Source organism: Anopheles stephensi, chromosome 3, assembly GCF_013141755.1.
Source record: "Anopheles stephensi strain Indian chromosome 3, UCI_ANSTEP_V1.0, whole genome shotgun sequence".
Taxonomy (NCBI): Eukaryota; Metazoa; Arthropoda; class Insecta; order Diptera; family Culicidae; genus Anopheles; species Anopheles stephensi.
In genome coordinates, this window is record NC_050203.1 from 61,945,140 (window position 1) to 61,970,025 (window position 24,886).

At 46.1% G+C, this 24,886-nt stretch overlaps 1 protein-coding gene across 8 annotated transcripts in view; it reads right to left on the minus strand.

Annotated features, from left to right (window-relative positions):
• The window catches only part of LOC118509338 (protein daughterless), a 58,754-nt gene that overhangs the window by 26,443 nt on the left and 7,425 nt on the right, over positions 1-24,886 (minus strand). For all 8 annotated transcript variants that reach the window (XM_036049834.1, XM_036049832.1, XM_036049838.1 and 5 more), the window contains exon 2: positions 3,241-3,287. In XM_036049834.1, coding sequence (XP_035905727.1) covers positions 3,241-3,287 — 47 coding nt within the window. The remainder of the gene's footprint in view (positions 1-3,240; positions 3,288-24,886) is intronic.

Sequence of the window (24,886 nt, forward strand, 5' to 3'; positions counted from 1 at the left end):
AACGGAAACTAGACAAGAGCGCATCAGCATCATCATCATCATCATCAACTTTGCCGGGGTATCCATCGAAAGGAAAGGATCATGTGTCGTCTTCGGTTCGGGACGGAAGTTTGAGTTTATCCGCCCATTACCAGCAAGAAGTGTATGAATAAAAAGCGTACCATAGGTAGGAAGGCGCACACACACACAGACGGGAGATTTGTGCCGGTTCCCGTTCGGTACGTATTTGGTTTGGTTAGTTAGTTACACACGGTAGGAAACACAAACAGGTTCTGTTCCGGTTGGTCCTGCTTTTCGGAAGGGATTTCCTCCTCAAATGCCCCCATCCGTTCCATCCTCATTACACACCTCCCGGGTGGATTGAGTTAGTTCGAAATGTATCGTTCATTTCCCTCTAGATTTCGTTGTACGGAAGAGCAACCAAGAACACACACAAAAAATGGGATTTCAATCCATATTCATCTCCACCTTTCTTCAGGGAAGAGCAATCCTGCTTTGGAGAAAGAAAAACCAGCCAGACAACAGCTCCACGGGCAAACGTTTCCGCTGGACGCATAGGACGGACAGCGGCAATCCGATTTAAATACCTGAAATCACCTTCCATCGTGTCTTGCGATGTCTCTTCACGCACGATTCCCGGTTGTGGCGTGAAGACACCCTGGGTTTTGGTTTTATTGAGAGAAACGTTTTCGAAGGGCACGGCAAACGACACCACAAGCGCATACATATAGTTTTTTTTTCTCCCAGAAGGACCAACGCAACAGAAGGACAACCACAGGAACCTTCTATCCGAACTGGATGGATAGATGGCTGGATGGATGGATGGATGGACCAAACCAAAAACTTAAAAAGCAAAAGCCAGCCAACTTTAAAAGCGGCGGAGAAAAAATCCACACACACACGCTCAAAAAGCCCAACAGGCGTCTATGCGGCACACAGAACGGTGTCAGAGCTACGGGCGACAGCTGGCGTCTCTCGCTGCGAAAGGTTCCTTTTTTTTTGGGGAGGAAAAGAGACGATCGAGCATGGCGTGCGCTCGTCGGTCGAATCTTTCCTTAATCAAGTTCCATAGTCTTCACAGCAGCATCACACACAAGAAGAGCAACAACAACAACAACAAAACACATCAAGCCGCCACGGACAGGGGAGTAAGGAGGAAGCGGCGGCCGTGGTCTAGAGGTAGAGGATGATGACCGACCGAAACCGAACCGACCGGCTCCGACCGGAGGAGGATTCCTTGCTTTTCTTGGCCATGTTTTACTAGAGCGCCTCTCATCGTTTGCTCCTTTCGCTTGTCCTTTGGCTGCTTTTTGGATGAGGTTATAATTATTTCTCCCTTTTTTTCTGAAGCAAAACCTACAGCAGGGCCGAGGTAAGGACAGTATCTGGTAGCTCGTAGGAAAATATTATCAAAAAACTACGACCAAAATTTAAGAAATCTTCAAGTCATTTTTCGAAACGCCGGAGAGTGTATCTGTTTGGCAATTCAGTTTGACTCAAAAGTAAGAATCTTGCAGCGTTGATAAGCAATTATTTTTAATTTGAATAAATAAATTCGTAAAACTCATATGTACACATACAGCCATTAATCCAAGAAAATAATTTGCAAACCAAAGAAACGAAAATATATCCTCCCTTTTTTTCCATTTAGCAAAATCCCTTACGGCAAAAGCACCGTGTGTTCGTGTCCTTTCGTATTTCCTTCGCTCTATTGTGTAGTGTAATTTGCTGCACTTTATGCATGCATTTCCCTCTTTCATCTTCTCGCTTTTTTTTATTCTTACCCTTGATGGACAAGGACCAACAAATTTTAACTAGTTTTTTTTTCATCGAAAACCATGCAGCTCATTTATGCTGCTGCTTTCCTTAATTCTATGCTTCTTCCGAGAGTTTTCGCATCAAACTACGGTCTTTTTTGGGGTGTTTTTTTCTTTGCAGATCTTTTCAAACATAACTCAAAGCGTGCCCATGCAAAACTCCGACTCAAGGATCGATTGGAATCTCTTCTCAAAATCTCGTGCTGTGGAAAATAAAGGGACACCACACCGGGGACAGTTTTTGTTGTGAGTCCTTTGTTTAAAAAGCCTATCTCAGCAGTAATACTGTAAGCGCGTATGTGTGTGTGTGTGCTCCATGGCTGTATGTCATACTAGACACATATTTTGGAACAGTCTACCGAACCGAGCGACAACCAACCAACAGGCACACCCGGCTTCGCCAGCACACTTCGAGCGACCGGTGTAAGAGATTTAAAACAAAGCCACGGGCTAGCCATGAAGCAGCCGTCAACGGTTTGGCTCGTGGCAGACTATTTTTTGCGTGTCGGGGACGAGTCGTTTTTTATACGATTTGTCTTAACCATTGTATAGGGTGTAGGGATGAAAGAAACCAGCCAGGACACAGCTTCCTTGTTACAGGTGTTTTGCTTGAAAATTTCATGTAGACTGTCTTACAGTTGAATAGCAAATTTAAGCTGAATAAAATTATATTCAAACAGGTTGTTGCTTAAAACGAAAAAAATACAATTGAATGTTTTTTGACCATCCAACAAAATTTGAATGGCAAACAAAGGTAAAACAAACTGTCACAATCAGTCAATATATTTGATTTTGACAATCTTCCGGTTCAACGTCCTGTAATAACCTCTCCGTTACCTCCAAGAAGCAACGTACAGCAGGAGAAAACGTAACGATAAAGGAGCAGGATCGTTCTCAAAGCTAAAGAGCCATTGCAAAATGAAACATATTGTCGAAAAAGATTCATCCTTCACAAATAAATGATTTTTCCCGATTTTCTCCCTTCCTGCACCACCTTAACGTCGGACTGTCAACGCGGTGCCCACCGCACCTTCTTCGGTAGACGTGTGTAATCGTAATGCCATTTTTTGCGTGGCTGCAACCAGAGCCGTATCACCTGTCGAATGCAGCGCAAGCAAAGAGAGTGTCATCCTCCGCAGAAAGCCTACACTTAACCTACAAAGTAAGCATCCAGAGCAGCAACGTCCCGAAAGCTTCCCCCCTGTCCGAAACTCAGCACATAAGGCGCGTGCACCGGCGGTAGGAACCGGCTGGTCTCTCCCCGGTTTACGCCTCGGTTGACGACTCTCGTTCACCGGTCCTTTCCCTGCGTACACGGGAGGACCATCCCTCGAAACCTGTCCCGGGGACGCCACGCAAGGATATGTGCGTTTGTTGTTTGCATATAATCAGGTAGTTTCCAAATCCTTGAAGCAGAACTTACCACGCCATTGTCCATGCCGCCATATGGTGATTGGTAGCCTGCCTTTTCTGCAATGAAAACAAGAGAGGGAGAGAGAAGAGAAAAAAGCGTTTAGTGGAAAAAGCTCAAATGACGACGAAGACGTTTTATGTTTTTTGTTTCGTAAAATTTTGCTGTATGTATTTTTCGCTCGGCTTTGTTTTATCGCGTTCAATGCGAAAACACCTTTCGACGAACGGTGAACATTTATCTCGGGGAAGAAGCGCAAAGCTGAGAAGAAGGAAAGGATAAATAAACATGTCCCCGGCCGTGCTCCGATTCCTTCCACCTCGCACACACACACACACCGCAGGAAGACACCGCTCGCATCACCGCAAACATTCTCACACACGCATAAATGTGAATGGATGGACACGCGCGCGCACGCGCAACCGGCCAATGTGCACGCGACCACAAAGGTGCAGAAGACCCTTCATCGCGCATCACTGCCCACCACCGCCACCACCTGCAAAACCACTCTCTCTTGGGCTGCCTACGACTGCGACACGAAAATGGTCACAAAGCGTAGAACCGCCGGCACACGCTTCCCGAACGGAGACTTGATTGACCGGCCAGGCGACGAACGCACACAGAGCGCCGATCCTGCGGGAAGGAAGAAGTGTAAGTACGGACGGGACGATGCCGCCAGAGGAACGATGATAACACACAAGAAGCGCGGAATGAAAAATATTACGACCAAAAACATTAAAAACAACGACACGGTGAATGATGGCAAGGCGCCCGAATTTCCTGCTTTCGTTAAGGGGGTTGGTTGGTTCAATGTTCGACAACGAATCCGGACTCGGTTTGTAGCAGAGGAATAAGAGCTCTGTTACTCGTTTTCTCACTATCAGAGATCATGTACATTTTCTACAAATGTAGAGACAACACAATTATACACGAGGATCCCCGAAGCATCGATCGTGTAGGATCTATGGCGAATTAAAAAGGTGATTTAAAAAATCAAATTCTACTTTTGTTACTTTTGTCGGTGGAGTATAAGAAAGAATAAAAATAGAAGCCCAATCAACCCGATCGATCTGCAAGACCCTGCCGCACCAACAAAAACGAGAGAAACACCTTAAAAATGACGAAAAAGAAGATCGTCCAACTATCATGGCCGAGGGTCGTTTTTCCTCCTTGGGCGGACAACAAAAAAAAGGAACCAATTCCGAAACATCTGGCCCCGCACACAATCAAACGGGATGGTGGTGCTTTTTACACACCACGATCGAATCGCTCCGGTTGTATACACAAGATAGCGGTCGGCACAGGAAAGAAGGGCAGCGCTGTACCAAACAGTCTCGCCGGTACTACCGCTCCAACATCTTCCTTAGTCCAGAGATCGCGTCAGCATGATGAGCAGCGAAGAGGATCTTGAGGTGGTGCACCACCTATACACCCGCCATTGGAGCTTCTGGTGTTCTCGCGCCCGTCGTCTCTCGCTTTTGTATGCAATTTTGCAGCGAAACCATAAATATGTTAATAATTGCATCTCGTACCACCTGTACGAAATTTTGTGCCGTGTTCGTGTGGCCCGCTTCTTCATCAGCTCGCTGCGGAGGACGGGGACGACGATCTTGATGTGACGCGGCCGGGACATGGTTGAAGACTGGTTTGTGGTCTACCATTAACCTTTTCTTGTGTTTTCTCTCTGTGTCCGTGTGCGTGTGTATGTGTGTGCGGTTTTTTTTCCACGGCTTTAACGAAATTTTGTAAAACCGGCTAAAATAATGCGTAAAACATAATCACCCCAAACGAGAGCTTCACAAGTTTGGCGATTTCTTCAATCCCGCATAAACCCACCGATACACAACAATTCTCTGTGGAGGATCGTTTAGATGCTCTCCCTTCGATACCCCTTTTTAGTGTTAGAGCATTTCATTTAAACGAAAGAGGTATCGAACCACCCTTCGAAGGTACCTCACACTACACCATATCCCCCACTCAAAAGGAGAACGTATCCTTCTTGCTTTACCCACACACACACACACGATCATGCCCCGAACGGTGCCGATGAACTCCAAAATCGAAACCCAAAACAGAAAGGGGAGAAGACTATACATAAAGCGGCGCGCTTTTTTAGCCTCGGGCCACTGCCTTCCGAGGCTCTCCTTATGCTCGCTTTGTTCCGATTTCGTACGCTAGGTACGATAACCGAGGATACACACCAACATAAGAACCATGTATACATATTCTTCCTTGAATTTTGATACACAGCATTTGGATCCCTTCTCTTCTCAAAAGGAGCCAGCACAAACTGGGCATCAGAGACTTGTGTCTTGTGCGCTTTTGTCATAATTTATCACTGAGCCGCGGAATCGGTGCATTGGTGGTCATGAACGCGTGCGAACTCTAACCATCCGCGCGAATGTGCAACCGCATAACCGTATCCCAAATTACACTTGGATTGACTGGCGGCACACGCGTGTGGACATATTATGTGGCGAAGGCAGCCGAGCAGCAACCAACCTGTTGATTAAGATCTTCTTGAAAATGGACATTATTTTAATGCACTGCTTCGTGTGGCGGGATTGATTTTCGGGCTCCATTCATTTAACACTCCTAATTTTCGACCTGAGAAGGAACGGGTTTTTACCCCGCAATTGGTGAAGTTTAAGGAGCAGATGGTCAAAAGTTTATTGACCGCGTGTGGTACCACTCGCAAGGATGTGTGGTGGTGTGCGGTGCGCGGATGTTGAACCTGAGGAGATTTCTTTTCAGGAAGATAGCGTATGTTGGTCCTATTAAAAAAAAGTAACGCTTTCTAAGGAACTTTGGAGCTATCTCATGATCGTTATGATGTCAAGATGTTATAAACTTTATATAGTTATTATTTTTAGAAAATGTCATAATATCTCGTTAAAGGTTCAAGAGTACCTTATTTTAAGAATGGCGCAGTTGTAGCATTTAAGCAACAAAACTTCAAAACACATCCAAAAAAATCTCATTGAAATTGTTATTGCTAAAATATATTACAATTTTAATGGTCTTATGAAAACAGGAAACCTAAAACAAATGAACCTGACATGCTCCAATTTGTAGTGCCTCACTATCCTGATCATCAGGATCCGGTTCCGCTATCACCACTAGTTGCGCTTCAAAACAAAACCTAAAAAACACAAACACACACACACACACCCTCACACGATTTCGGGACTGCAAATATGCCCGAATATTGACGCCCGGTGTGCCTGATGAATGTGCCCCAGTGTGTGGTGTTGTCGTTGTAGAACGATGCGTTTCATTTTTTTTTCTCAGCGTCGCTTCAGGGGGCCCGCCTAACTAAAGTCGGCACCGTAACATAGGGAAAAAACGTAACGAACGGAAAAAAACCCTCCAACGTACCGACCGACCTTAACGCAAGCAGCACAGTACCGAAAGCACCCCTAGAGTTTTATTACACCATCGCGAACGAACCGAGAGATCCAACCTCCCCCCTCATATGCGCCGCTGATTGACAAGGGATGCATGCAAACGCACCACCAACAGCAATGCTACAACTACTACTACTACACAAGCGAAACACTCCACTCTGGATGGAGTCAGCAGGAAGCGAGTAGTGCCGGTAAATGCCAATGCGGGGGATGGATCAATTTATACACCTACGACAAACATGCACACATACATGCACGAGGCTCGGAGTTCCCGTCGTCGTCGCCGTCGTCCTCAAACACAACTCGGCACGAAACCACAACGGTTCGGGAAGCCAAGGGGTGACGAAGGCAGATATTACCGGTCGCCGCCAGGAGTTAGCCTGTCAATCTTTCTTCTATCTCTCAATCATTCGACCGTGTCTTTGCATGTTGTATCCCCCATGCGTACGAAACCCTGGGCCCTTCTTCTCCGCCGGCCGGGCCGGCGTCGGTGCCGAGGTCAGGAAACGGCAAGCAGCTTCAAAACATTCAAAACAAATATTGATAAATCCCCCAACCTCACCCCGCTAGGAACCACAGGCCAGCGGCGTGTTTGCGCGGGGTGGGAGAAATATAAACAAAAACTGTTGCACGGACCAAAAAACTGGCCAGCTTTACATGTGCAGTACCGCGCTCTCGTTCTCGGTTTCGACGATTTTATGCTGCTGCTGCTTCTTCACGTGCACGGCCCTATGTCTGGGTAATGTGAACCAGCATGGCACGATACTATGACTGAACACATGTGAAAAGGTACGGCAGCACGCGAAAAACGTTCTCAGTTGAGCAGAAACTGAACACAGACAGTGACATGCCAGCATACTTCTAAAACACAAAGCCATCAAACCAAAGCCACCTAGACATTCAAGAGCGCTGACTGTTAATGGATAAATTGGTGAATTAGAATGAACATCAGGATGTCCTTTCCCGCATCGAAAAACGGCACCCAGAAAAGTCAACTTTCTTCATCCTCCCAAAAGCACAAAAACCACTGGGAGGTGTTGTAATGGTGGCTCGCCAAACGCCCAAGGGCGCCGCACACATCCTAAGGGCAAATTAGCAAACAAATACCGCTTCCTTCTCCCCTTGCTACATATCGCGTGGTTAACGCACTTCCGAACCCCCTAAAATGAAGCCCTCGAAGCAAGTGGTTTGTTGTCCTAGGATAAACAACACCGACACACATTTCCATGCTTGCTTCTGCCGTATGTCTATCATATAAACTGTCCATCGGTTGCATGTGGATGGATGCTTTAAGGGTAGCTTAAACAACTAAACTTAAAGTACTGAACTAGGGAATGTCCTGGTTTAATGCCAATTGAAGGGGAAAAAACCTCCCTTTAGATCAAGAATAAGTCTACGATATCTCAATTAAAGACATTGAATGCTAAAAGGTTTATGCGATGCACTTGCTGGATTCTGTTCTAGCTAATATAGATTGTATTCAGGCGTACCTTGACTGAAACGATTAAAACTTGAACTTGGAAAATTAAGTTTGATTCCCTTTCAACAAAGAAAAGGTTTTGTAAAGGTGAAGCAGATTCCAGCTGTTCTGCTTCAACCTGATGTAATCATAAAACGATCCAATTTTACCACGACTAATGATGTACAAGCAAAAAGAACAATTGTAACAGACCATCATTTTCTTCATGAACAACTCATTTTACAAAACTATTGAACACCCTGGGCTCACCCCTTTCCTATATTAACGATGTACGTTAAAAATTTTACAACCAATTAGTTGTGGCCTATTAACTAACGTCCGTACGCATCAACCAACCGATACGTCAACGCCAACAGCAATTACCCAAATCGCCACTCAAAAGCAGCACGCTGCCACCGGCAACGTCCAAAAATACTTTGCTTTCAGCCTAATTATTATTTCTGCTTATTAATCTGCCCGTTCAGCGACGGTATCAGTTGGACCCGAAAAATTGTACGTACGACCTAAAGGGAAAGGATAGAATGCTCAAACATACACCGAGAAGGACAAATTAAGCCCCCCAACCAAAAACCTAAGACCTAACAAGGACGACATAAATAACACGACGATGATTATGCTCCGTTTGTTGCGTTCACGTTCTTTCACGTTCTCGGCTCGCTTTCGTGGTTCTTGGCGGGACCGGATGTGGCATGGGAAAGTGCAGCAAAGAATAGAGGAAAGAATGAAGAGAAAACCTAAATCACGCATCCATCCGGTGGCCGCGCGCCGGTTGGATCAGTCGAAATCGAGTTTGAACGATCGAAACACGATCGTCTCCTGTGTGTTCACCACTTGATCGGCTGGGTCTAACTCACTTGTACGTTTGCTTTTGCGGCGCGCAGTGCCGTGTGCACGCAACATGGAACAAGGTGAAAATGAGACATCCTGCTGGTTGTACGTAATAGGATGAGTGCAGCGGCATGACACGCGAACGGCGGTCGGATCAAAATGCAGGAGCGCAACACATCAGCACAGAGAAAAAGATTTTCTCTGCTTTATCTCCCTGCTTCTGATCGCCGACGAAAATCTCATGATGCGCGTGACCTATCCTAATCCTCCACCGTTGAGAGCCTGCCAAGCAGACTACCAGCATGGACCGCGTGTTTCTCGCCGCTCGTACGGACACGACCCGGCGAACCTAGACGACCCCTTGTGGAGTTGAAGTGAGCTCGGGCGCGCGCGTACTCTCCCGGAACGCACTCGAAACTTTTAAACACCACTTTGCGCAACAGAAGTGGATGGTCTCGATCGGAAACAGGGACTAGAGTGGTGGAATTTCCGTCAACCAAACGCAACAGCACACGCAGTAGCAGCAACAGAGTGCGTTGCTCTAGGGCCGAGACTCATTACGGCGTCGACATACCCCGGGCCCGGGGGAGAATGCGTTAATGTACATGCAAACAATTAGGATAACTGCACGATCACTTCCTTTCGCTCTCTGCCATATCCGGCACTTGAACAAGCTAGGAGTCCCTTGTTATTCGGGCCCTTAGTTTTGAGTTTCCTTTTTCGAAAATCGATATTAGTTTCGCGGCTACAATAAACGCACGGTTAAGGGTGGTGGAACCTAACATCAAGGTATGTCTGTCTGTTGCACCGCGTTTCAGTTGCGTGTATTTTTAGACCAGATAAATAACCTGCAACCTGTAGGAGCTGACCGTACATCCCAATCACATCCCAAACTCCCGAAAACAGTGAGCAATGTGTGTTTATGCACCGCAAGTCAAACACATTTCGGAGGGGCAGCAAAACATGTTTTGGTTTTTTGTGGTTGAACATTTTACTACAGCCAACAAAAATTGCATGTGAACTTTCTCACCGCGCACGGTATAAAACATCTGTCGCTTCTAAAGAGGCATGTGCATCACGTTGCCCACCACCAAAGTCCTTCTTCTGTGAGGATCTGCACTCTTCCACCCAAGCGACGTATCGCGCTTCTGCAGAGAAACGAGGTCGACGGTAATGAGAGTTGTGTGTGTGTGTGTACTTGTGTCCCACACGGACTGAACCCGCATTTCGTGGTTTCGTTTTTCCTTGATCGTGGGGATCTCTCTTGCGATCGTCGTGATGGTTACTAAGTTGCGAAGTACGTACCACTCGCGGTTACACCATTCGCATATATACTGGTGGCTGGTGCTTGGTGCCGCAGTTTGGTTGTAAGTCCATAGAAGGCAAAAACAGAATCGTACAAAGCGTACCGGGAATCCATCACCAGGAATGGAAGGGTTAAGATTGAGTTACAAGACCTTTCAACATTACCAGAAACTGTTGTGTTTGACTGACTTCATCATAAAACATTTGAACAACTCTTCCGGATAGTTCCTCCCAATTTCCCAAAACTGACACAAACCAAGTCTTCGAGAAACAAAAATTAGCTCTCGTCCATATTTCTCAAAGCTACTTTCCCAAGGTGATGTTGTGATATTTTACGACCAAACAGCACCACATGTTGATCATGTTTTCCTTCCCTTTCCTCCCACAGTACAGTGCCGCTAGTTACGAAGAAAGGGCGGTATCAATCACTAAATTATGTAACAATGGCAAGCTGCATCCGACTTGCTGCAGAAATTAAATCGCCCCAAAGGCATGAACGTATGGACCGATGGTTCAAAATAATCGCAAACGAAGGCAACGAACGATGCAGATTGTTATCGATCGACCGGAAAGGAGGCTCATCGTGAAGATTGATAACGCAGCTGGAAGGTGATGGTGAGAGGTGCGAAGGGTAACACTAGAAGAAAAAAACAGTTGAATGATGAACCCTCTACCATTCATATCAATGACGATTGTAAAACCCGGCAACCTGTAATCACGCTCCAACGATATTGTATTTTAGTTAAACTCATCCAATGATCGGCAACATTTCCGTAGATTGATAAAAAGGTCTAAATAAAGAATTGTAACATATTTTTGTGGGTATTATGTGGTATTTCCTGTCTAATTCTTCCCTTCATACGCACAAACCGAACACTTTGATAACCGGCCCCAACACAAGAGTTGTTTTCTTTGCCAAAAACTCTATTTGCTTCTACAAATTATCAACCGTATGTGGACTCCACTTGGCCCACTCCTCACCATATCACCTTCGCGTTTGACATTGGCTGAGTTGGTGATTTGATTATTAGAATCATAAACCAATGCCGCAAAACCACCCCACCCCCACACCTCAATCCCCACCGCTTGTGCTCCCTCCCAAACCCGGCGAACAAAAAAAAAGGCGAAGGTCGCTTATCATCCCGTTCGATTTGGGTTTTCGTAACAGTCAATTTCCGCGAGCGACATATGTTCCCGGCACAGTGTGTGTGCGTGCGTCACCCCCTCGGTAGGTTTGCAATAAAGTAGAAAGAACCATGCCCTCCCTCATCCACATCACCCTGCTCCACCCGGTGTGGCCAAAGCTTCAATTTACGCACCATACTGCAAGCAAAACCCGACTACCAAAACGATGATAATAGAAATAAGAACAAACCTCCATTATCTTGTGATTGACGTGTATGGGCAATGGTTCATTTACTTTGCCTTCGTTTTTTTGTTTTTGCTGTTTTCGGAGGGTATTAGCTGATCAGTTTTATTAGCTACCGAGTGGTGCGTCCCAACGCGACACGATTGCCACCAGTTTTTGGGGGAGTAGCAAAGCCACTACATAATTATTATTGGTGCGGTTCGAGAAAAATCCCCCGGTCCATAAACATCAACCGATATGATATACAACGTGAGGAGCTAACGCGGGAGGAGGGGAATTTCCCGGGCGTCATACCGCGAATTTATGTTGCGGTTACCACTTCGCGTGAGCCACTGCTGGGTTATCGATAGCCGGTGCATCATGTACTTTTAAATTAGCTTTTTTTGTCCTATGACCCTATATCCTATGGCGGTGTGAGCTTGCCCGACTCACTCCAAAAGGAAGTATTTGTATACTTACACATTATCGATACACATTATCTGGTTGCGTTCTTACTGCAGCAGGAATTCCACTTTCTAACGTCTAATCGAAAATTAAATAACTCATGAATTAGGACCCGGAAGTGCACCAACCAACCCCAAAAATGTAATCAAATAACGGGGTTTGACCCTTACGAAATAATCGAATGCTTAACGTTGGCACGATATTTCCGATCTTCCAGGAAATAAAATAAACACGCCACGCGGTTTGCTGTCCCCCCGGTGGGTAGGCAGGCAGCTTTGGTTCGATATTTCTGATTCGTGCTGAACGTGAACCAGGGCTCTGGTGAAGCAAATGACCAGTTGCAGTATGAGAACAAAAAAAAGCCATGAAGAAGGGATATTGAGAGAATTCACAGTTGATTTCCAAACCTAAAATGATCGTGCAGGGGGAAATGGTAGTGACCCGAAAATTCTCCTCACACTCATGCTGCCCACGATGGGGTTAATACGACACAGAAAACGAGGACTCGCATCCCTTTGTACAGAGAGAAAAAAACACAACCGTTGCGCATTGCCAGTCGTCGTCGTGACCCGTCATCCATGTACGCGCGGGTCCCATAACATCAACCATTCTCCTCAGAACCAAAGACCCCGAGCGTGCAAAGCAAGAGCCACACCAAAAGGGAACCTATTGTGGCGGAGATACTGTTTGCCGGAGCAATAACAAAAGTTAAAAATTAATGAAACGAAAATTGTGGAACAGTGCACACCGAAAAAAAGGACTACCCAAAAGGAGAGCTCGAACTCTCACACACACATGTCTATATTCGAATATGCATGGACGTTTCGTTCAGTCGGTCAGGATGCAGGACAAGGATCGAAAGGCAAAACATACACAGAAATCCCCGTTCTTTTCCCATTCCGAGTGACTAACTCGCGCAAGCTTTAATATACCAACCGTATTTCTGAGCTTGGACGGTGCTCTGGATATCATAGTTTGCTGTTTCAGCTTTATGTTCCCGAAAATTGTCCATGCTTTGTTGTGCGCCGCATAAGCGTCGTACATTCGGAAGATTGCCGCAGTAGTCGACATGCGACCTGGACGGTTCGTTCCTGGCCGTAGATGTAGGCGAGAGAGAAGCATCCAAGCATCCAAGAACGAATCGTCAGTAACAGACGATGCTATTCCGAGCACACCAATACACGTACCGCCGGCCATCGTCCTTGCACTTCCTCTTTTCTGGGTACCAAGGGAAGTGCGAGTCATCATACTGCATCGCCATACTCCGGATTTGGACCCACAAACGCACCGGCCAGGACATCACACCAACACACACATACATTTACACCAACCGACCGGAGGGAGAAAAAAACAGGAACTCTGTGTGCGGTAAACCACACTCACACACAATCATTCGCGCACCCTTACCGTTGAACGTTTGGATGCACCATAATATCATCCCATCCACCAGCAGCTCCGGGAAAAGGGACAACACGTTAACGGGAACATAAAAATCCGAAGCAAAGAGGCGCGCACAAGTTTCATTCCTCTCGTTCCCGGCAAACACGGAACGATCCAACGGAAGCCAACGGTCGTGCGATGTTGTTTCCGCGCGAGCATAACCTACATACAAACACACACACATAGGGGCCCAAAAACTTGCTGCAGTGCTGGGTGCTGCTGCTGGTGGGCTAGAAAGCCAACTTTACCGTTGCGCGCACCGGAAAGCAGGTTCACGCAAAGGACGACGACTCCCTTTTTCAGGGTTTTAAGCGATGTCGTTTCGCGGGGTGGATAAGAAATGCATCAAGCGAACCACCAGGGAAAGCGAGAGAGAAAGATCCCACATACAAAGGGTGAGCTGGGGGACGAACGCGTGTGCAGCGATCCGGAACCGATTGCAGTGCAGCAGATATGGCCGTGTGTGGTGCCGTACCGCGTCCTTCCCTTGGTGTGGGTTTTCATCATTCGAATACGATCGAAACTAACGGGCGAAAAGCGGTGCGGTTCCAATATTCCAACCGTCATTGCGAGACAAAACATCGACCTGGAGTTATCCTGGAGATGTACTACATCCTAGTTTAATAACAGAAAGATCAACAATAATAAAGATCACTCTATAGCCGTATCAGTAGTTGTGGTAGAGGCAAAAAACAAAACAACCGTTGTTCGTCCTCGAAAGTGCATCCGATTTCCGCAACCACATTTTGCCATTTTCACTCCCGAGTTATTTTCGCGAAAGTGCACAACACACGTGGAGATGAATTACCACCCCGAATAACGGGTAATAATTATGCAGCAATGTTAAAAAAAAACAGGGGAACTACAAAGGAAAGGAAAACATTCCCCGAAACGAAAGGAAATAGAATTGGGAGCAAAAGGGCAGCTTTTGCGAGAGGAAGCCTTTGCCCACTTTTTTTTTAAGCATCCGTTTATTACATCCCTCACCAGTTGAACCAATGCATCACTGTCTCCCATTTGTCAAGAGTAAGTGCGTACTGAAGAAAAAAAGTGGTTAAAAGTGGAGCGTACAAAGGGGAAGAGCAAACCGGAATCGAGCGAGCGGCAGCAGATAATTGCAGCGTAATTCACCGTTCGAATCCTTTTTCGCTTTAACGGCATTTACCTTAAGTAAGAAAGCAAGGATATAGCTGATTATATGCCAACTGATGCACAGTTAACATTTCCGGATGCAATCACACTGCATACTCTCAGAAACTGGGTGAAATTCGATCTTCTGCTTGCTTTTGGTTACTGGCAGGCTTATGAACCTTAGCAAACGAGAACTCTTTAAAAGATGTTAATAATTCTACGGCATACGACCTCATTTTGAGATGACAAAAACACACGAAATTGAAGCATGAATTAGGAAATCTAGTCTAAGAGGACCCTATGACTTTAAAGTTCCAGATTTTAGCCGCTCTTAAACCAAAAAAATTAACCTTACCCCGAGGCAAATTATAACAGATATACCTTTATGATAACTCAAATTTAATCTACTCAAAACAAAACTATAGTTTGACGAAAGTAAGTTTAACTTGTCAGTTTTTATGAAGAGCTAAGGGTACATAAGTCGCCATTTTCTAACGATAATTTACTAGACCATTAGATCTTAAATTTTGTTCAAGTTGTTTTTTTCCGACAGGGTCTGGTATCGTCTCTACTATCCATATACAGTGTCCTGAGTGAGTATGCTGCCAAGGGTTACATCAAGTCCAGGAAACCAAATGTAGCTAGCAGACTAAGCCCTCTTCAGATTGCAATGCCAAAAAAGACAGAAGAAGAATTTAGCAATAATCTTTACCACAAACTACCTTGCATGTACAAGATCCTGAATTTAAAACAAAATCTTGAACAAATATTCTTCAACTTTCAACTAATTCGCGATCCTAACGATTTACTCACCGCAAACAGAGGCGAGAACACACAACATAGTAGAACTTGCACATTCTAGGGAAAACTAATTTCCACCTTATTACAATGTCTAACCTTATTGCGGCAGCGTATTCCCTCGCAATGAATTGTTTATGGTACTGCGGCTGCTTCTACTTCTGCTGCCTCTACTGCTGCCCGTGTGGCCACCAATAAGCATGCAAATAATAATCCAAACCTTCCATTTCGAAAAACAATCAAAAACGAAACCGAAGTTGCAGAGAGAGAGAGAGATGGTACAACCAAATACCGGACCGGTGGTGTCGATGCAGATCCAGAGAAGGCGAGCACAACACATCGCGGCTATACACACTTGAGGGACTAATTCGTGACAACAAAGTTAATTATCATCGCAGTATGGAACGCGAGACAGACGCGATGGAGTATCTTCCAGCCATGCCCGGAACCGAAACCGCCCAGCGAGTCAACACACACCGCTAAAATAGGAAGAGGGGGGGGGAGGGAAGGTTCGATGCAAATGACCTCAAACAAACTATAACCGCACACACACACATACGCCGAGACTCACTCGTTGCATCGCGAAATACGACACACTAAACTCGCGTACGAATACAGCGAAAGATAAACAGAACCCATCATCTACCACCCAACATACAGCCGCGGTGAATCCTTTTCGTTGCCCACATTAGGTTTAGTCCCAGCTTGGTGCGCAACCCCTGGCGAGGAGCATAAAATGCGTTCTTGATGCAAACCGGGAAGCGGAGAACACATGTGGAGCGCACAAATAATAGCAGCTGTTTCCCACAGGCCAGGGAACGAGCTGTTCCGTTCGTTCCGTTCGGGATCTGTCGTTGGCAGAGCGTGATTTTGGAGGCCTTCGGTGGTCGCTGACGCAAGGAGCAAAACAAATGGGGGCGTGAGAGATGCGTTCGCCCAATTCTGCCCAACTGACTGACTGACTGACTTTGCCGCGAATTGAGATCCTTCGAATTGAGGAGGAAGAATACTAGCCACGCACATCCCCATTTCCCAATCCAATGGCAAAGCGAAGCGGATTCTAGGCTCATCATCGAACGTTCATTTCGTTCATTCGGACGATCGCGCGCATCGACGGTGGTGATGATGCAATCGAACGCTACGCACACTTTTCCACGGGCAAACTGCGAACCGGCGGGTGGGTGCATATGAGCGCTTCTACAAATATTGCACGTGAAAAAGCACCCAACCCCTGCGCGACCGTGAGAATGAAGCGGGCAGGAAGTACGATAAATTGTGCCACAAGCAAGCAAGCAGGAGGCAAACCCTATTTAAATGCAACCAAGTGCTCAAGAGCTTCCGGAGAGCATGCTGATTTTGCTGTTTTGCCAAAACACTAAATGCACCCTCGCCCCGCTACCCCCTTCGCCCTCCTCCGACTGTGCAGTTTAATTTTCTCTCGTGTTTAAAATTATGGATGCATTTCAACTTTTACCCATGCCAGCACGCACCCAACGGGGATTGCATTTTGCATTGCGTTCGACAATTGCGAGGTTCGCGGATAGGCTCCCGTCTTCGAGCGACTCAATTACCATTTTCGGGCGGAATGCCGGGCGTACGAATCGATCTCTGGCGAGCAGCCTCGAAGCACCGCGAAAAACCACACAAATTAGTGTGCACCGTCAGTAATTTATTCATAAGCAAGCTAATTATGATGATGCTAGGAGAAGAGAAGGATTCAAGCATGATGCTAAGAATGCAACTGTACTCTGCCGGCAATCTCTCTTGCCATGATTTTATTCCATTCTAACATTAACCCTTAGAAGTTCGAAGTTCGATTTTAGGGCAGGAGATTCTCATTATGCATTTCGCAACACTTTGATGCAGATTGAGGCCTATCTGCGATCTATCAATATCTCATCTCAAGGACCTCCAGATCGTGGAACAATCATAGCTCAATTGATGGTTAATTAAGAGATACATTTAACTAATCGATTGCTACCCAAATTCCCCGCACAACTGCACACGCCTTCGAGAGGTTATCTAAATGTCTGCATCTACAACAACAAAAATCCGCATCGGGGAACCGTTATACATTGCGCCGTCGTTTATCATCCGGCCTGTCCAAACAACTGCTTTTTTAGACCCCTAGAGCAACGTTCAAAGTAATACCGTCTCAGCAGAGCCCAGGCATAAAACCAGACAGGCGGCAGGCAGGCAGGCAGGCAAGGAAAGCCACAGAAGTTAGACAAATCGGCAAGGCCACTCTCCTCATCCGAACCGGGCCAAGTCAGTCACGTCACGTCAAACGCTAAGCCGTCTGAAGGGAAGATAAAACTGCAAGAGCCCGCCGAGATGTGGTGGAATTCTGCTCGCATCATGCTCGACCTTCATCAACATAGGCCCTTCTCCTGCAATCCGCTAGCTCTCCGCTTCCTTCCCACACCAACACACACACAAGCACCGAATGCACACCGTTGTTGTAGGCGGTTTGTCGGCCGTATCGTGTTGATGGTGTGGGTGCTGCAGTTATGCTGCGTTAAGTGAGCGAGCACCCACAGAAAGCCTTCGGGCAGCAGGTAAATAAAAAAAAATTATTGGCAAACCCAAACTCGCCACCGCGTTTGAAGCGCGTTAGTAATAATACTCTGTCCGAAACGAGCGGCCGGGAAATCCCAACAAAGCGGACAATTACAAATTAACAAAAACCACAGCATCTAATAAAGTCCTCGGCGCGGGCGAACACAGCCACCGAAGGAAAATATGCCTCCCGGGCGCGCACACGTTCTTCGGGAAGGGGGTGTTATGATTTAAGCTGTTGTGTTTTTTTTTCTCGCTTTCTTCCTCCTCCTCTTTACTCCTCCTTCTTTTGCTAATGTTTCAACCCAACCGGGCTAATTCGCAGCGGGAAATGATTTCTTTTCCAGCCAGCTAGACAGCAAGCAGCCAGAGCTCAACCGACCGACCGACCTCGCAAGGACAACTGGGCCGGCGGCGGGCAAGATTGCTATCTGCACCGATGACGGTGAAACGCGCTGTTCGAGAAGCAACCACCACCAACCGCTGATTAAGACTGGATCGTTTACGTCGAACCGAGACCCACTTCTTCGGTGCAGAAAACAACAACAAAAAACACAGAGCCTCCATTCCTGTGATTTGTACGAAACAATTTCGCAACCGATGCCGATTAGTGGAGTTATGGAAGGTTCGATAAAGTTATATGTCGTACCAACAATTGTACCCTCCAACTCCTACGACTTGGTATGTATGTATACGTGTATCCGTGTGTTGCAATCGATTGGCAATTGGATTCGAACGCTCGCAGTGCGCGTCCTGCTGTGCTGCTTGCTGCTGCACACTAATGCCCCTTCGGGCAAATGAGTTAAATTGTTGTTTTTGGTCTCCTAATGCTTTAACCCCTGCTGATGCTGCTGCGGCAACCTATCTCCCATTAACCGAAAGGAAATACCGAAGGGCATCCTAAACTAACGTCACCTTACCGTTTCACGGGAAAGTCACATATGTGCAGAAGGCACAAGGAAAAACGCCCATTTTTTCCGGGTTGAAAAAGAAAGTTCTAATGACGACAACAAACAAAGTTGGTCGCTTTTCTCGAGATATTCGGGAATTATCTTACGATAACTGCCCACCTCCAACGTTTTACTGAGAGGGTTTTGATAACATACAATCCTTCCTGAGTGCTGGATGCAGTGGAGTTTTTCATCTTTAGCGGGAGTGCGGGTTTTGGTTGGAAACTTGCTGAGTTTTATTTTTCTTTCTCCATTAGTGTTATAAGCCGGAACAACAAAAAATCTTCTAGGAACGGATAGGTTGGACGAAGGAAACACAAGATTCTAAATAGAAATGAAGCACCGGATGGGTGAGGGAGTTTTCCTGCTCACTTTATGGCGTTGATGCATGTGAGCTCATATTTTTCCCTTCATTCCCACCCTTTCCCGGCGAGCCAGAGAAAAAAAAGGAATGGACAAACGAGCTGAGAAATTATTGCCTCATCATTTTTTAACATCAAAACTCAAGCTTTTTGTTCAGATTTTATTCAAACGAAGTGAAGCTCGCTGTGTTGCTCGGTGAGCGATTAAACCCCTGAAGATTATTACTCCTTAAAATGCGCTTCATATACAAACAAAAATCATAATCAACCTATTGACCAGAAGAGTTGGCGCAAGGAACGTCTCATCCGAAGATTCTGACTACGCCACCCAACTCAAGGGAAAGAAAGAGTCTGTCCACCCATAAACTATATCATCGTGTGTTGCCCTTTTTCATTTCTCTAATTTTTTGTTGATGCACAATTTCCATATCATTCCACCTTTTTCCCATCTCTTTTTTTCCTTTTTGAACTCAAACTTTTCCCATACCAATAATTCTACAAACCCGGTCCCGGCGGTGCCTCTACTTGCCATCTTAATGTTTATGATCATGCCAAGAGCGGCGCGGCAGCATAGGTTCCTCGATCGTTGGCCCGCCCTTCTGCCTGCACCACTCTCATGGACACTTTTCTCACAGCAATGTGAGGCCCTCATCCACTTTCCAGCTCTACCCCAAGGGCACATCTCTCCCTCACACTTAGTAGCGCAGCCCGGTGAGGAGCGATCGTCGTTTCGTTCACAAACTACGCCGAAGAATTATGCCCCGTCATAAACTGTACCGTCGTGCCAGACGGACGGACAACCCAAGCAAGAAAAAACGAAGATATAAAATCATAAATAGTAATTCAAAATCATCTTCCGTTTCGGCTTTCCTCCTCCTGCCCAAAAACCCATATTTCTCCCATAAGCGCACCAAAAACGCTTGTTATTATTGCTACACTATTACTAATTTTCCTCCTTTCCCAAAACGATGTTCGTTTCGCTTATAGACCGCGCACACTCACACACACACTCGTACGCATTAGTTTTTCACACTTTGGAATGATCCCGTGTTGGCGTTGTCTTATTTGGAGTACTTTTTTTTCTTGCACCTTCTGCTTGACTGAGTGTGACTCAAGCTCGCGCCAGTAGACGCTAGCGAGATCTAGTGAGGATCCTCAAGAGCGTCGCGGACCCTGATGCGGTGGCCGTGATCGTAATGACGACAGCATACATCAACGCCCAAACGACGACCGGGGAGGCATAAATCAAAGGAAAATGTTGAACGCAATTTGTTACTCCCGAAGTGCGCACACACAGGGCCAGTCTAATTCAATTTTATGCCTTGTCTTGGCAGGCAGGCAAGCAGAGCACAGTACAAAATGGGATAATCATCACGCGTCCAATTGCTTTTCACACGCCATTTGGATGGCAGGAAATTAAATAACACTATCATCCGGGTGCCGCTTGCCTCGGTGAAATTGATTTTAAATCCAACTACTTTATAGACGTGGATTTTCGTAATTATTCTCCGTTTGCTTCTTGTTCGGCTAACGCACAACCGGACTGGAGTGTTTGCAGAAAACGGAAATCTCACAAGCAAATTGCATCCGTGGGTGAAATAGAAAAATTAAAACAAGGTTTCCCTCTACTTTCTTTGCTTGCAGGGTGGCGAGCCGAAGTGATATGCTGTGAAAAGCAGGATTTCCATTAAAAACAACCACATCGTAAAGTACCATGTCCCGCACCGAGGATCAATGGAACTGATGGCCAGCAAAAGCATTAGACGGCGCACATAAATTTTCCAAACCCGACGCAACTCCGACCAAGCCAACCATCGGCAGAATGCGGCGAGTCCCATTACTTGGCGTAAACCTGTCACCATAACCCCACCATCAGCAGCTAATCCCCTTTTTTCGGTGTGGATCATAAGACGCACAACGTTGCGCGCCGACATTAGAGTAGCCTTCGAGAAACCATGGGCGTACACACCCATGAGATAATATCCTCCGCGGCCAACAAGTTTTGGGATAGAAAAATTTCAATCTCTTCCGCTCCATGGGCAAAACCTCACCAAGAACGAACGAAGAAAAAAAAACATCGTTATTTTTGTGCTTTTTATTGCTAGATGATCTTCCATTTATTTAAAAAAAAAATTGAGAATGATCGTTTCGTCACTCCATACTTCTCCACACTTTTGTGCACATCCTCATCACACCCCTCCCAAGTCACCAAATGCCGCCAAAGGCGAAAGTGTTGAGCGGACGAATCATACCGCAATAAATAATGAGCCAAATGACTTAGGAAGTGCGACACAGTTTTTGGCCAGCGAGGAGCATCTGAAGACACACAACAGAGAGAAAAAAAAACAACAAATGCATAAAGAATAAAAACCCCACCACGACGACCACGGATCGCTGTGCTATACCGTGGTTCACGATCACATCCCCACGGGGATAAAGATGGACGCAAAAATGCCCACAATCAACACGGTGGTGCTAACACGGCAGCATCATCTTCTTCGTGCGCTAGACACACTATAGCAACACAACGGGCGCGCTATATAGGCAAAGCGCGGACACAAACAAAGGAGCATGATTTCCAAAAATACAGTCCAAGAAAAAGCCATAATTTCATTATTTATGTTTTTGATCTCCTGTTCCCGCTTTGCACACCACCCAACCACCACCAGCTCTATGCTCCTCCAACTTCCATCCACTGTCCACAGTGGATGTAGCTAAAAAAGATCAACCATCGTGGTGTTCATCATTAAAAGGAAAAGAGTAGAAAAAGGCCTCATACAAAGAGCAGCACACAGCAGCAGGCGCAAACGAACGGCGATCTTCGGTCGATCGATGATGGTAAGATACAAAGACAAACTCTAGGGAAGCTGTAGGAGGGGAGATACTGATGGTACTCTTGCTTGGGTGACTTCCACCCCACGATCCTCTATCCCATGTCTCTCTCTCCCGCAACCAGCTCTTTCTAGAAGATGATCTGATCATCATAACATCTTACTTTTTTATGCTTAACCTCTCTAGCTAGATCCTCATCGTCGCATCTCTTTCTGGTGCCCCCGAGTAGTGTATGGACGATCTTACCGTAGCTTGTAATCTCCCGGCCATCTCCCCAATCCAGCAAACCATTGGATCAATAATTAAACGCATGAACGACAGCGCTGCGCGCATTGCCCGCCGGATCTTTCACCATGCCAGCCCAAGCGGCGCGAGTTATTCGCGGTTCGATAGACCAAAAAAAATCCGTTTACTCCTCCCGGACTCTACCAGCTTCGAACCCCACGCATTTTTCGGAACGCTGATGCTTGCGCGTGGTGCTAATTTCAACGACATTCAGCGTTTTGCGACTCCGAGCGGGGAAAACGAAGAAAGTGAAACTCAAGAACGTTTCTTCGCAACGTGGTGAGTGGGACGACTTCCAGGGAATGGGAAGCGGAATCTTTTTCACGAGTCGAGAGAGAAATATTATAATGATGATCATTCGCTGCACACGCAACCTAAACAACCCATACCCACCATTGGCCACGAACGTTCGTCTGGTGGAGCAGCAGCTTCAATATACAGCTTTGTTTGTGGTCCACTGGGGGAAGGTACCGTCGAGGCCTGGGCCGGGTTAAAAACAACAAACATTAGCAAACACCCGTACACCAAGAACCGGCGATTAACGCTGAGCCGAATCGGTGGTGCACGTTTTCGATGGTTGGTTCGATTCCCGTTCGCAGCCACAACACCTCCCCACAACAACAACACTTTCGAGATGACACCGGCCATTAACGGGAGAAAGAGAGAGAGAGCAAGAGCGTTCGCAACCCTTCCGAACATCGTTGTTGCACTAACAAGGAGTGCGTAGACATTCCGACCTGCCTGCCGCCCTTTTACTTCTCTAATGGACCACGCCGAACAAAAGCTGTCTTTGAAAAAGAATTATAGTGGGGAGTAACAAAATGAACTGAACGGGGTGGAATTAGTGAATGACTCGCTTCAAGCGGAAGTGGACGACCTTAGAAATAAATAGTTAAAATAGTTGAGCGCAACATTTACGCTCTTCTCTGCGTTAAACGGCAGTTCTTGCTGGCTACACACTTGCTACACTTCTTAAGGGAGAGCTTTTAGTCTCTTTCTGAAGGAGGAGAGTGAGCAAACGAAACAACTAACTGTTCTCCTCCACGTAATACTGCTGGCCAAGGGTAGGACCGGATGTAAAAGTGACTCATTGATCGTGAAGTTTGAACGCAAGTGTTGGGTGAGACAGTTTTCACGCAAGTGGTTTAGCAGAGCTTAGAATGAAGCTTCAGTTCAACTTATTGCTTGTATTTGTGAGTCCAACTATTCAGTTGCCCCATCGACAATTTTAAAAGTAACCTAATGTTTTAAAAAATGTTTGGAGTTGGAGACTATTTCCGACAGTATTTTCTATGTTAAAGCCTACATTAATATAATTTTTCTATATTCCTAAGCTGCATTCGAAAATTATTTCCAATTTTTTCCAACTTTTACGGTCATAATACAACCATAGGACATCGTCAGCACAGCTATTTCTGGCTATTTCCCCTTAAATCAAGCGAACATATCACAACCAATTTTACATGATTCCAATAGATAATAAGTCACATTCCATGCGTAACACGATCGATAAGCACACAATGCTACATTCTTTAAAAAACCCGAATACTACTTGCGCAAGGCGCAGGACGCCAACGACGCAAGCAAGATAGTTATCCATTTACAGCGCTACTGGTAGAACGGCAACCACCACCAGACAACAAAATCATTCTGTTCACACGCTGATCCTCTCTTATCATCGATCGAATTAAAACGATACGCGATACAATTATAATAATCGCCATCATTTACTGAGGGAGAGAGTGAATACTTCGCTTAATGTTAAGGGCTAAAAAGAAACTGTACCACGCCTCTTCTACCTTCCTGTCTGGTTATCTCGCTCTCGCTTTAATCTGATAGATAATTGCCACCCTCACGCTGCACAACCCCTTCGAAGGTTATTTCACCAGGCTATTCGGATGGCTTTTTTCATTATTTTTGTCTAGGAGAACGCTCTCTGGGATTGCCTACTGGCCAGAGTATCCTTCTTCGTATGATATAGCCTACCGACTGGGTGGTTGGTTTCCTTCTGCTCTGATAAAAGCCGCAATAGTAGTGTTGTTCCACCAGCAGCACCAATGTCCAATGTCCACAAGTCATCGGGCTAGCATCGCGGATACGCGGTGAGTTAGGGTGAGTGATAATTGATAGCCCGACTAACTGTCGAATACATTCGACGGCACGCAAACACGCTTCAACCACCCTATCGCCCCCAGCCAACGCCTGCCACCCCTTCTGTTATCCTGTGTCCCTTGGCCCACCGCCAACCGCCCAACAGACGCACGAGCAAAGGGCTGTATAGTCCACAACACACCACGCAAATCGAACACGGATCGAATCCGCATCGATCGAAACGGTTGATTATTATCGTTAACCTAATAGTTGTTGAGGCGAGGTGCTTTACTACTGTGACGACGGGAAGCAGATCTTAGTCACTTTGTTATCTGTGTTCCGATTTTTCCCCACACACACACACACATCCTTATCGA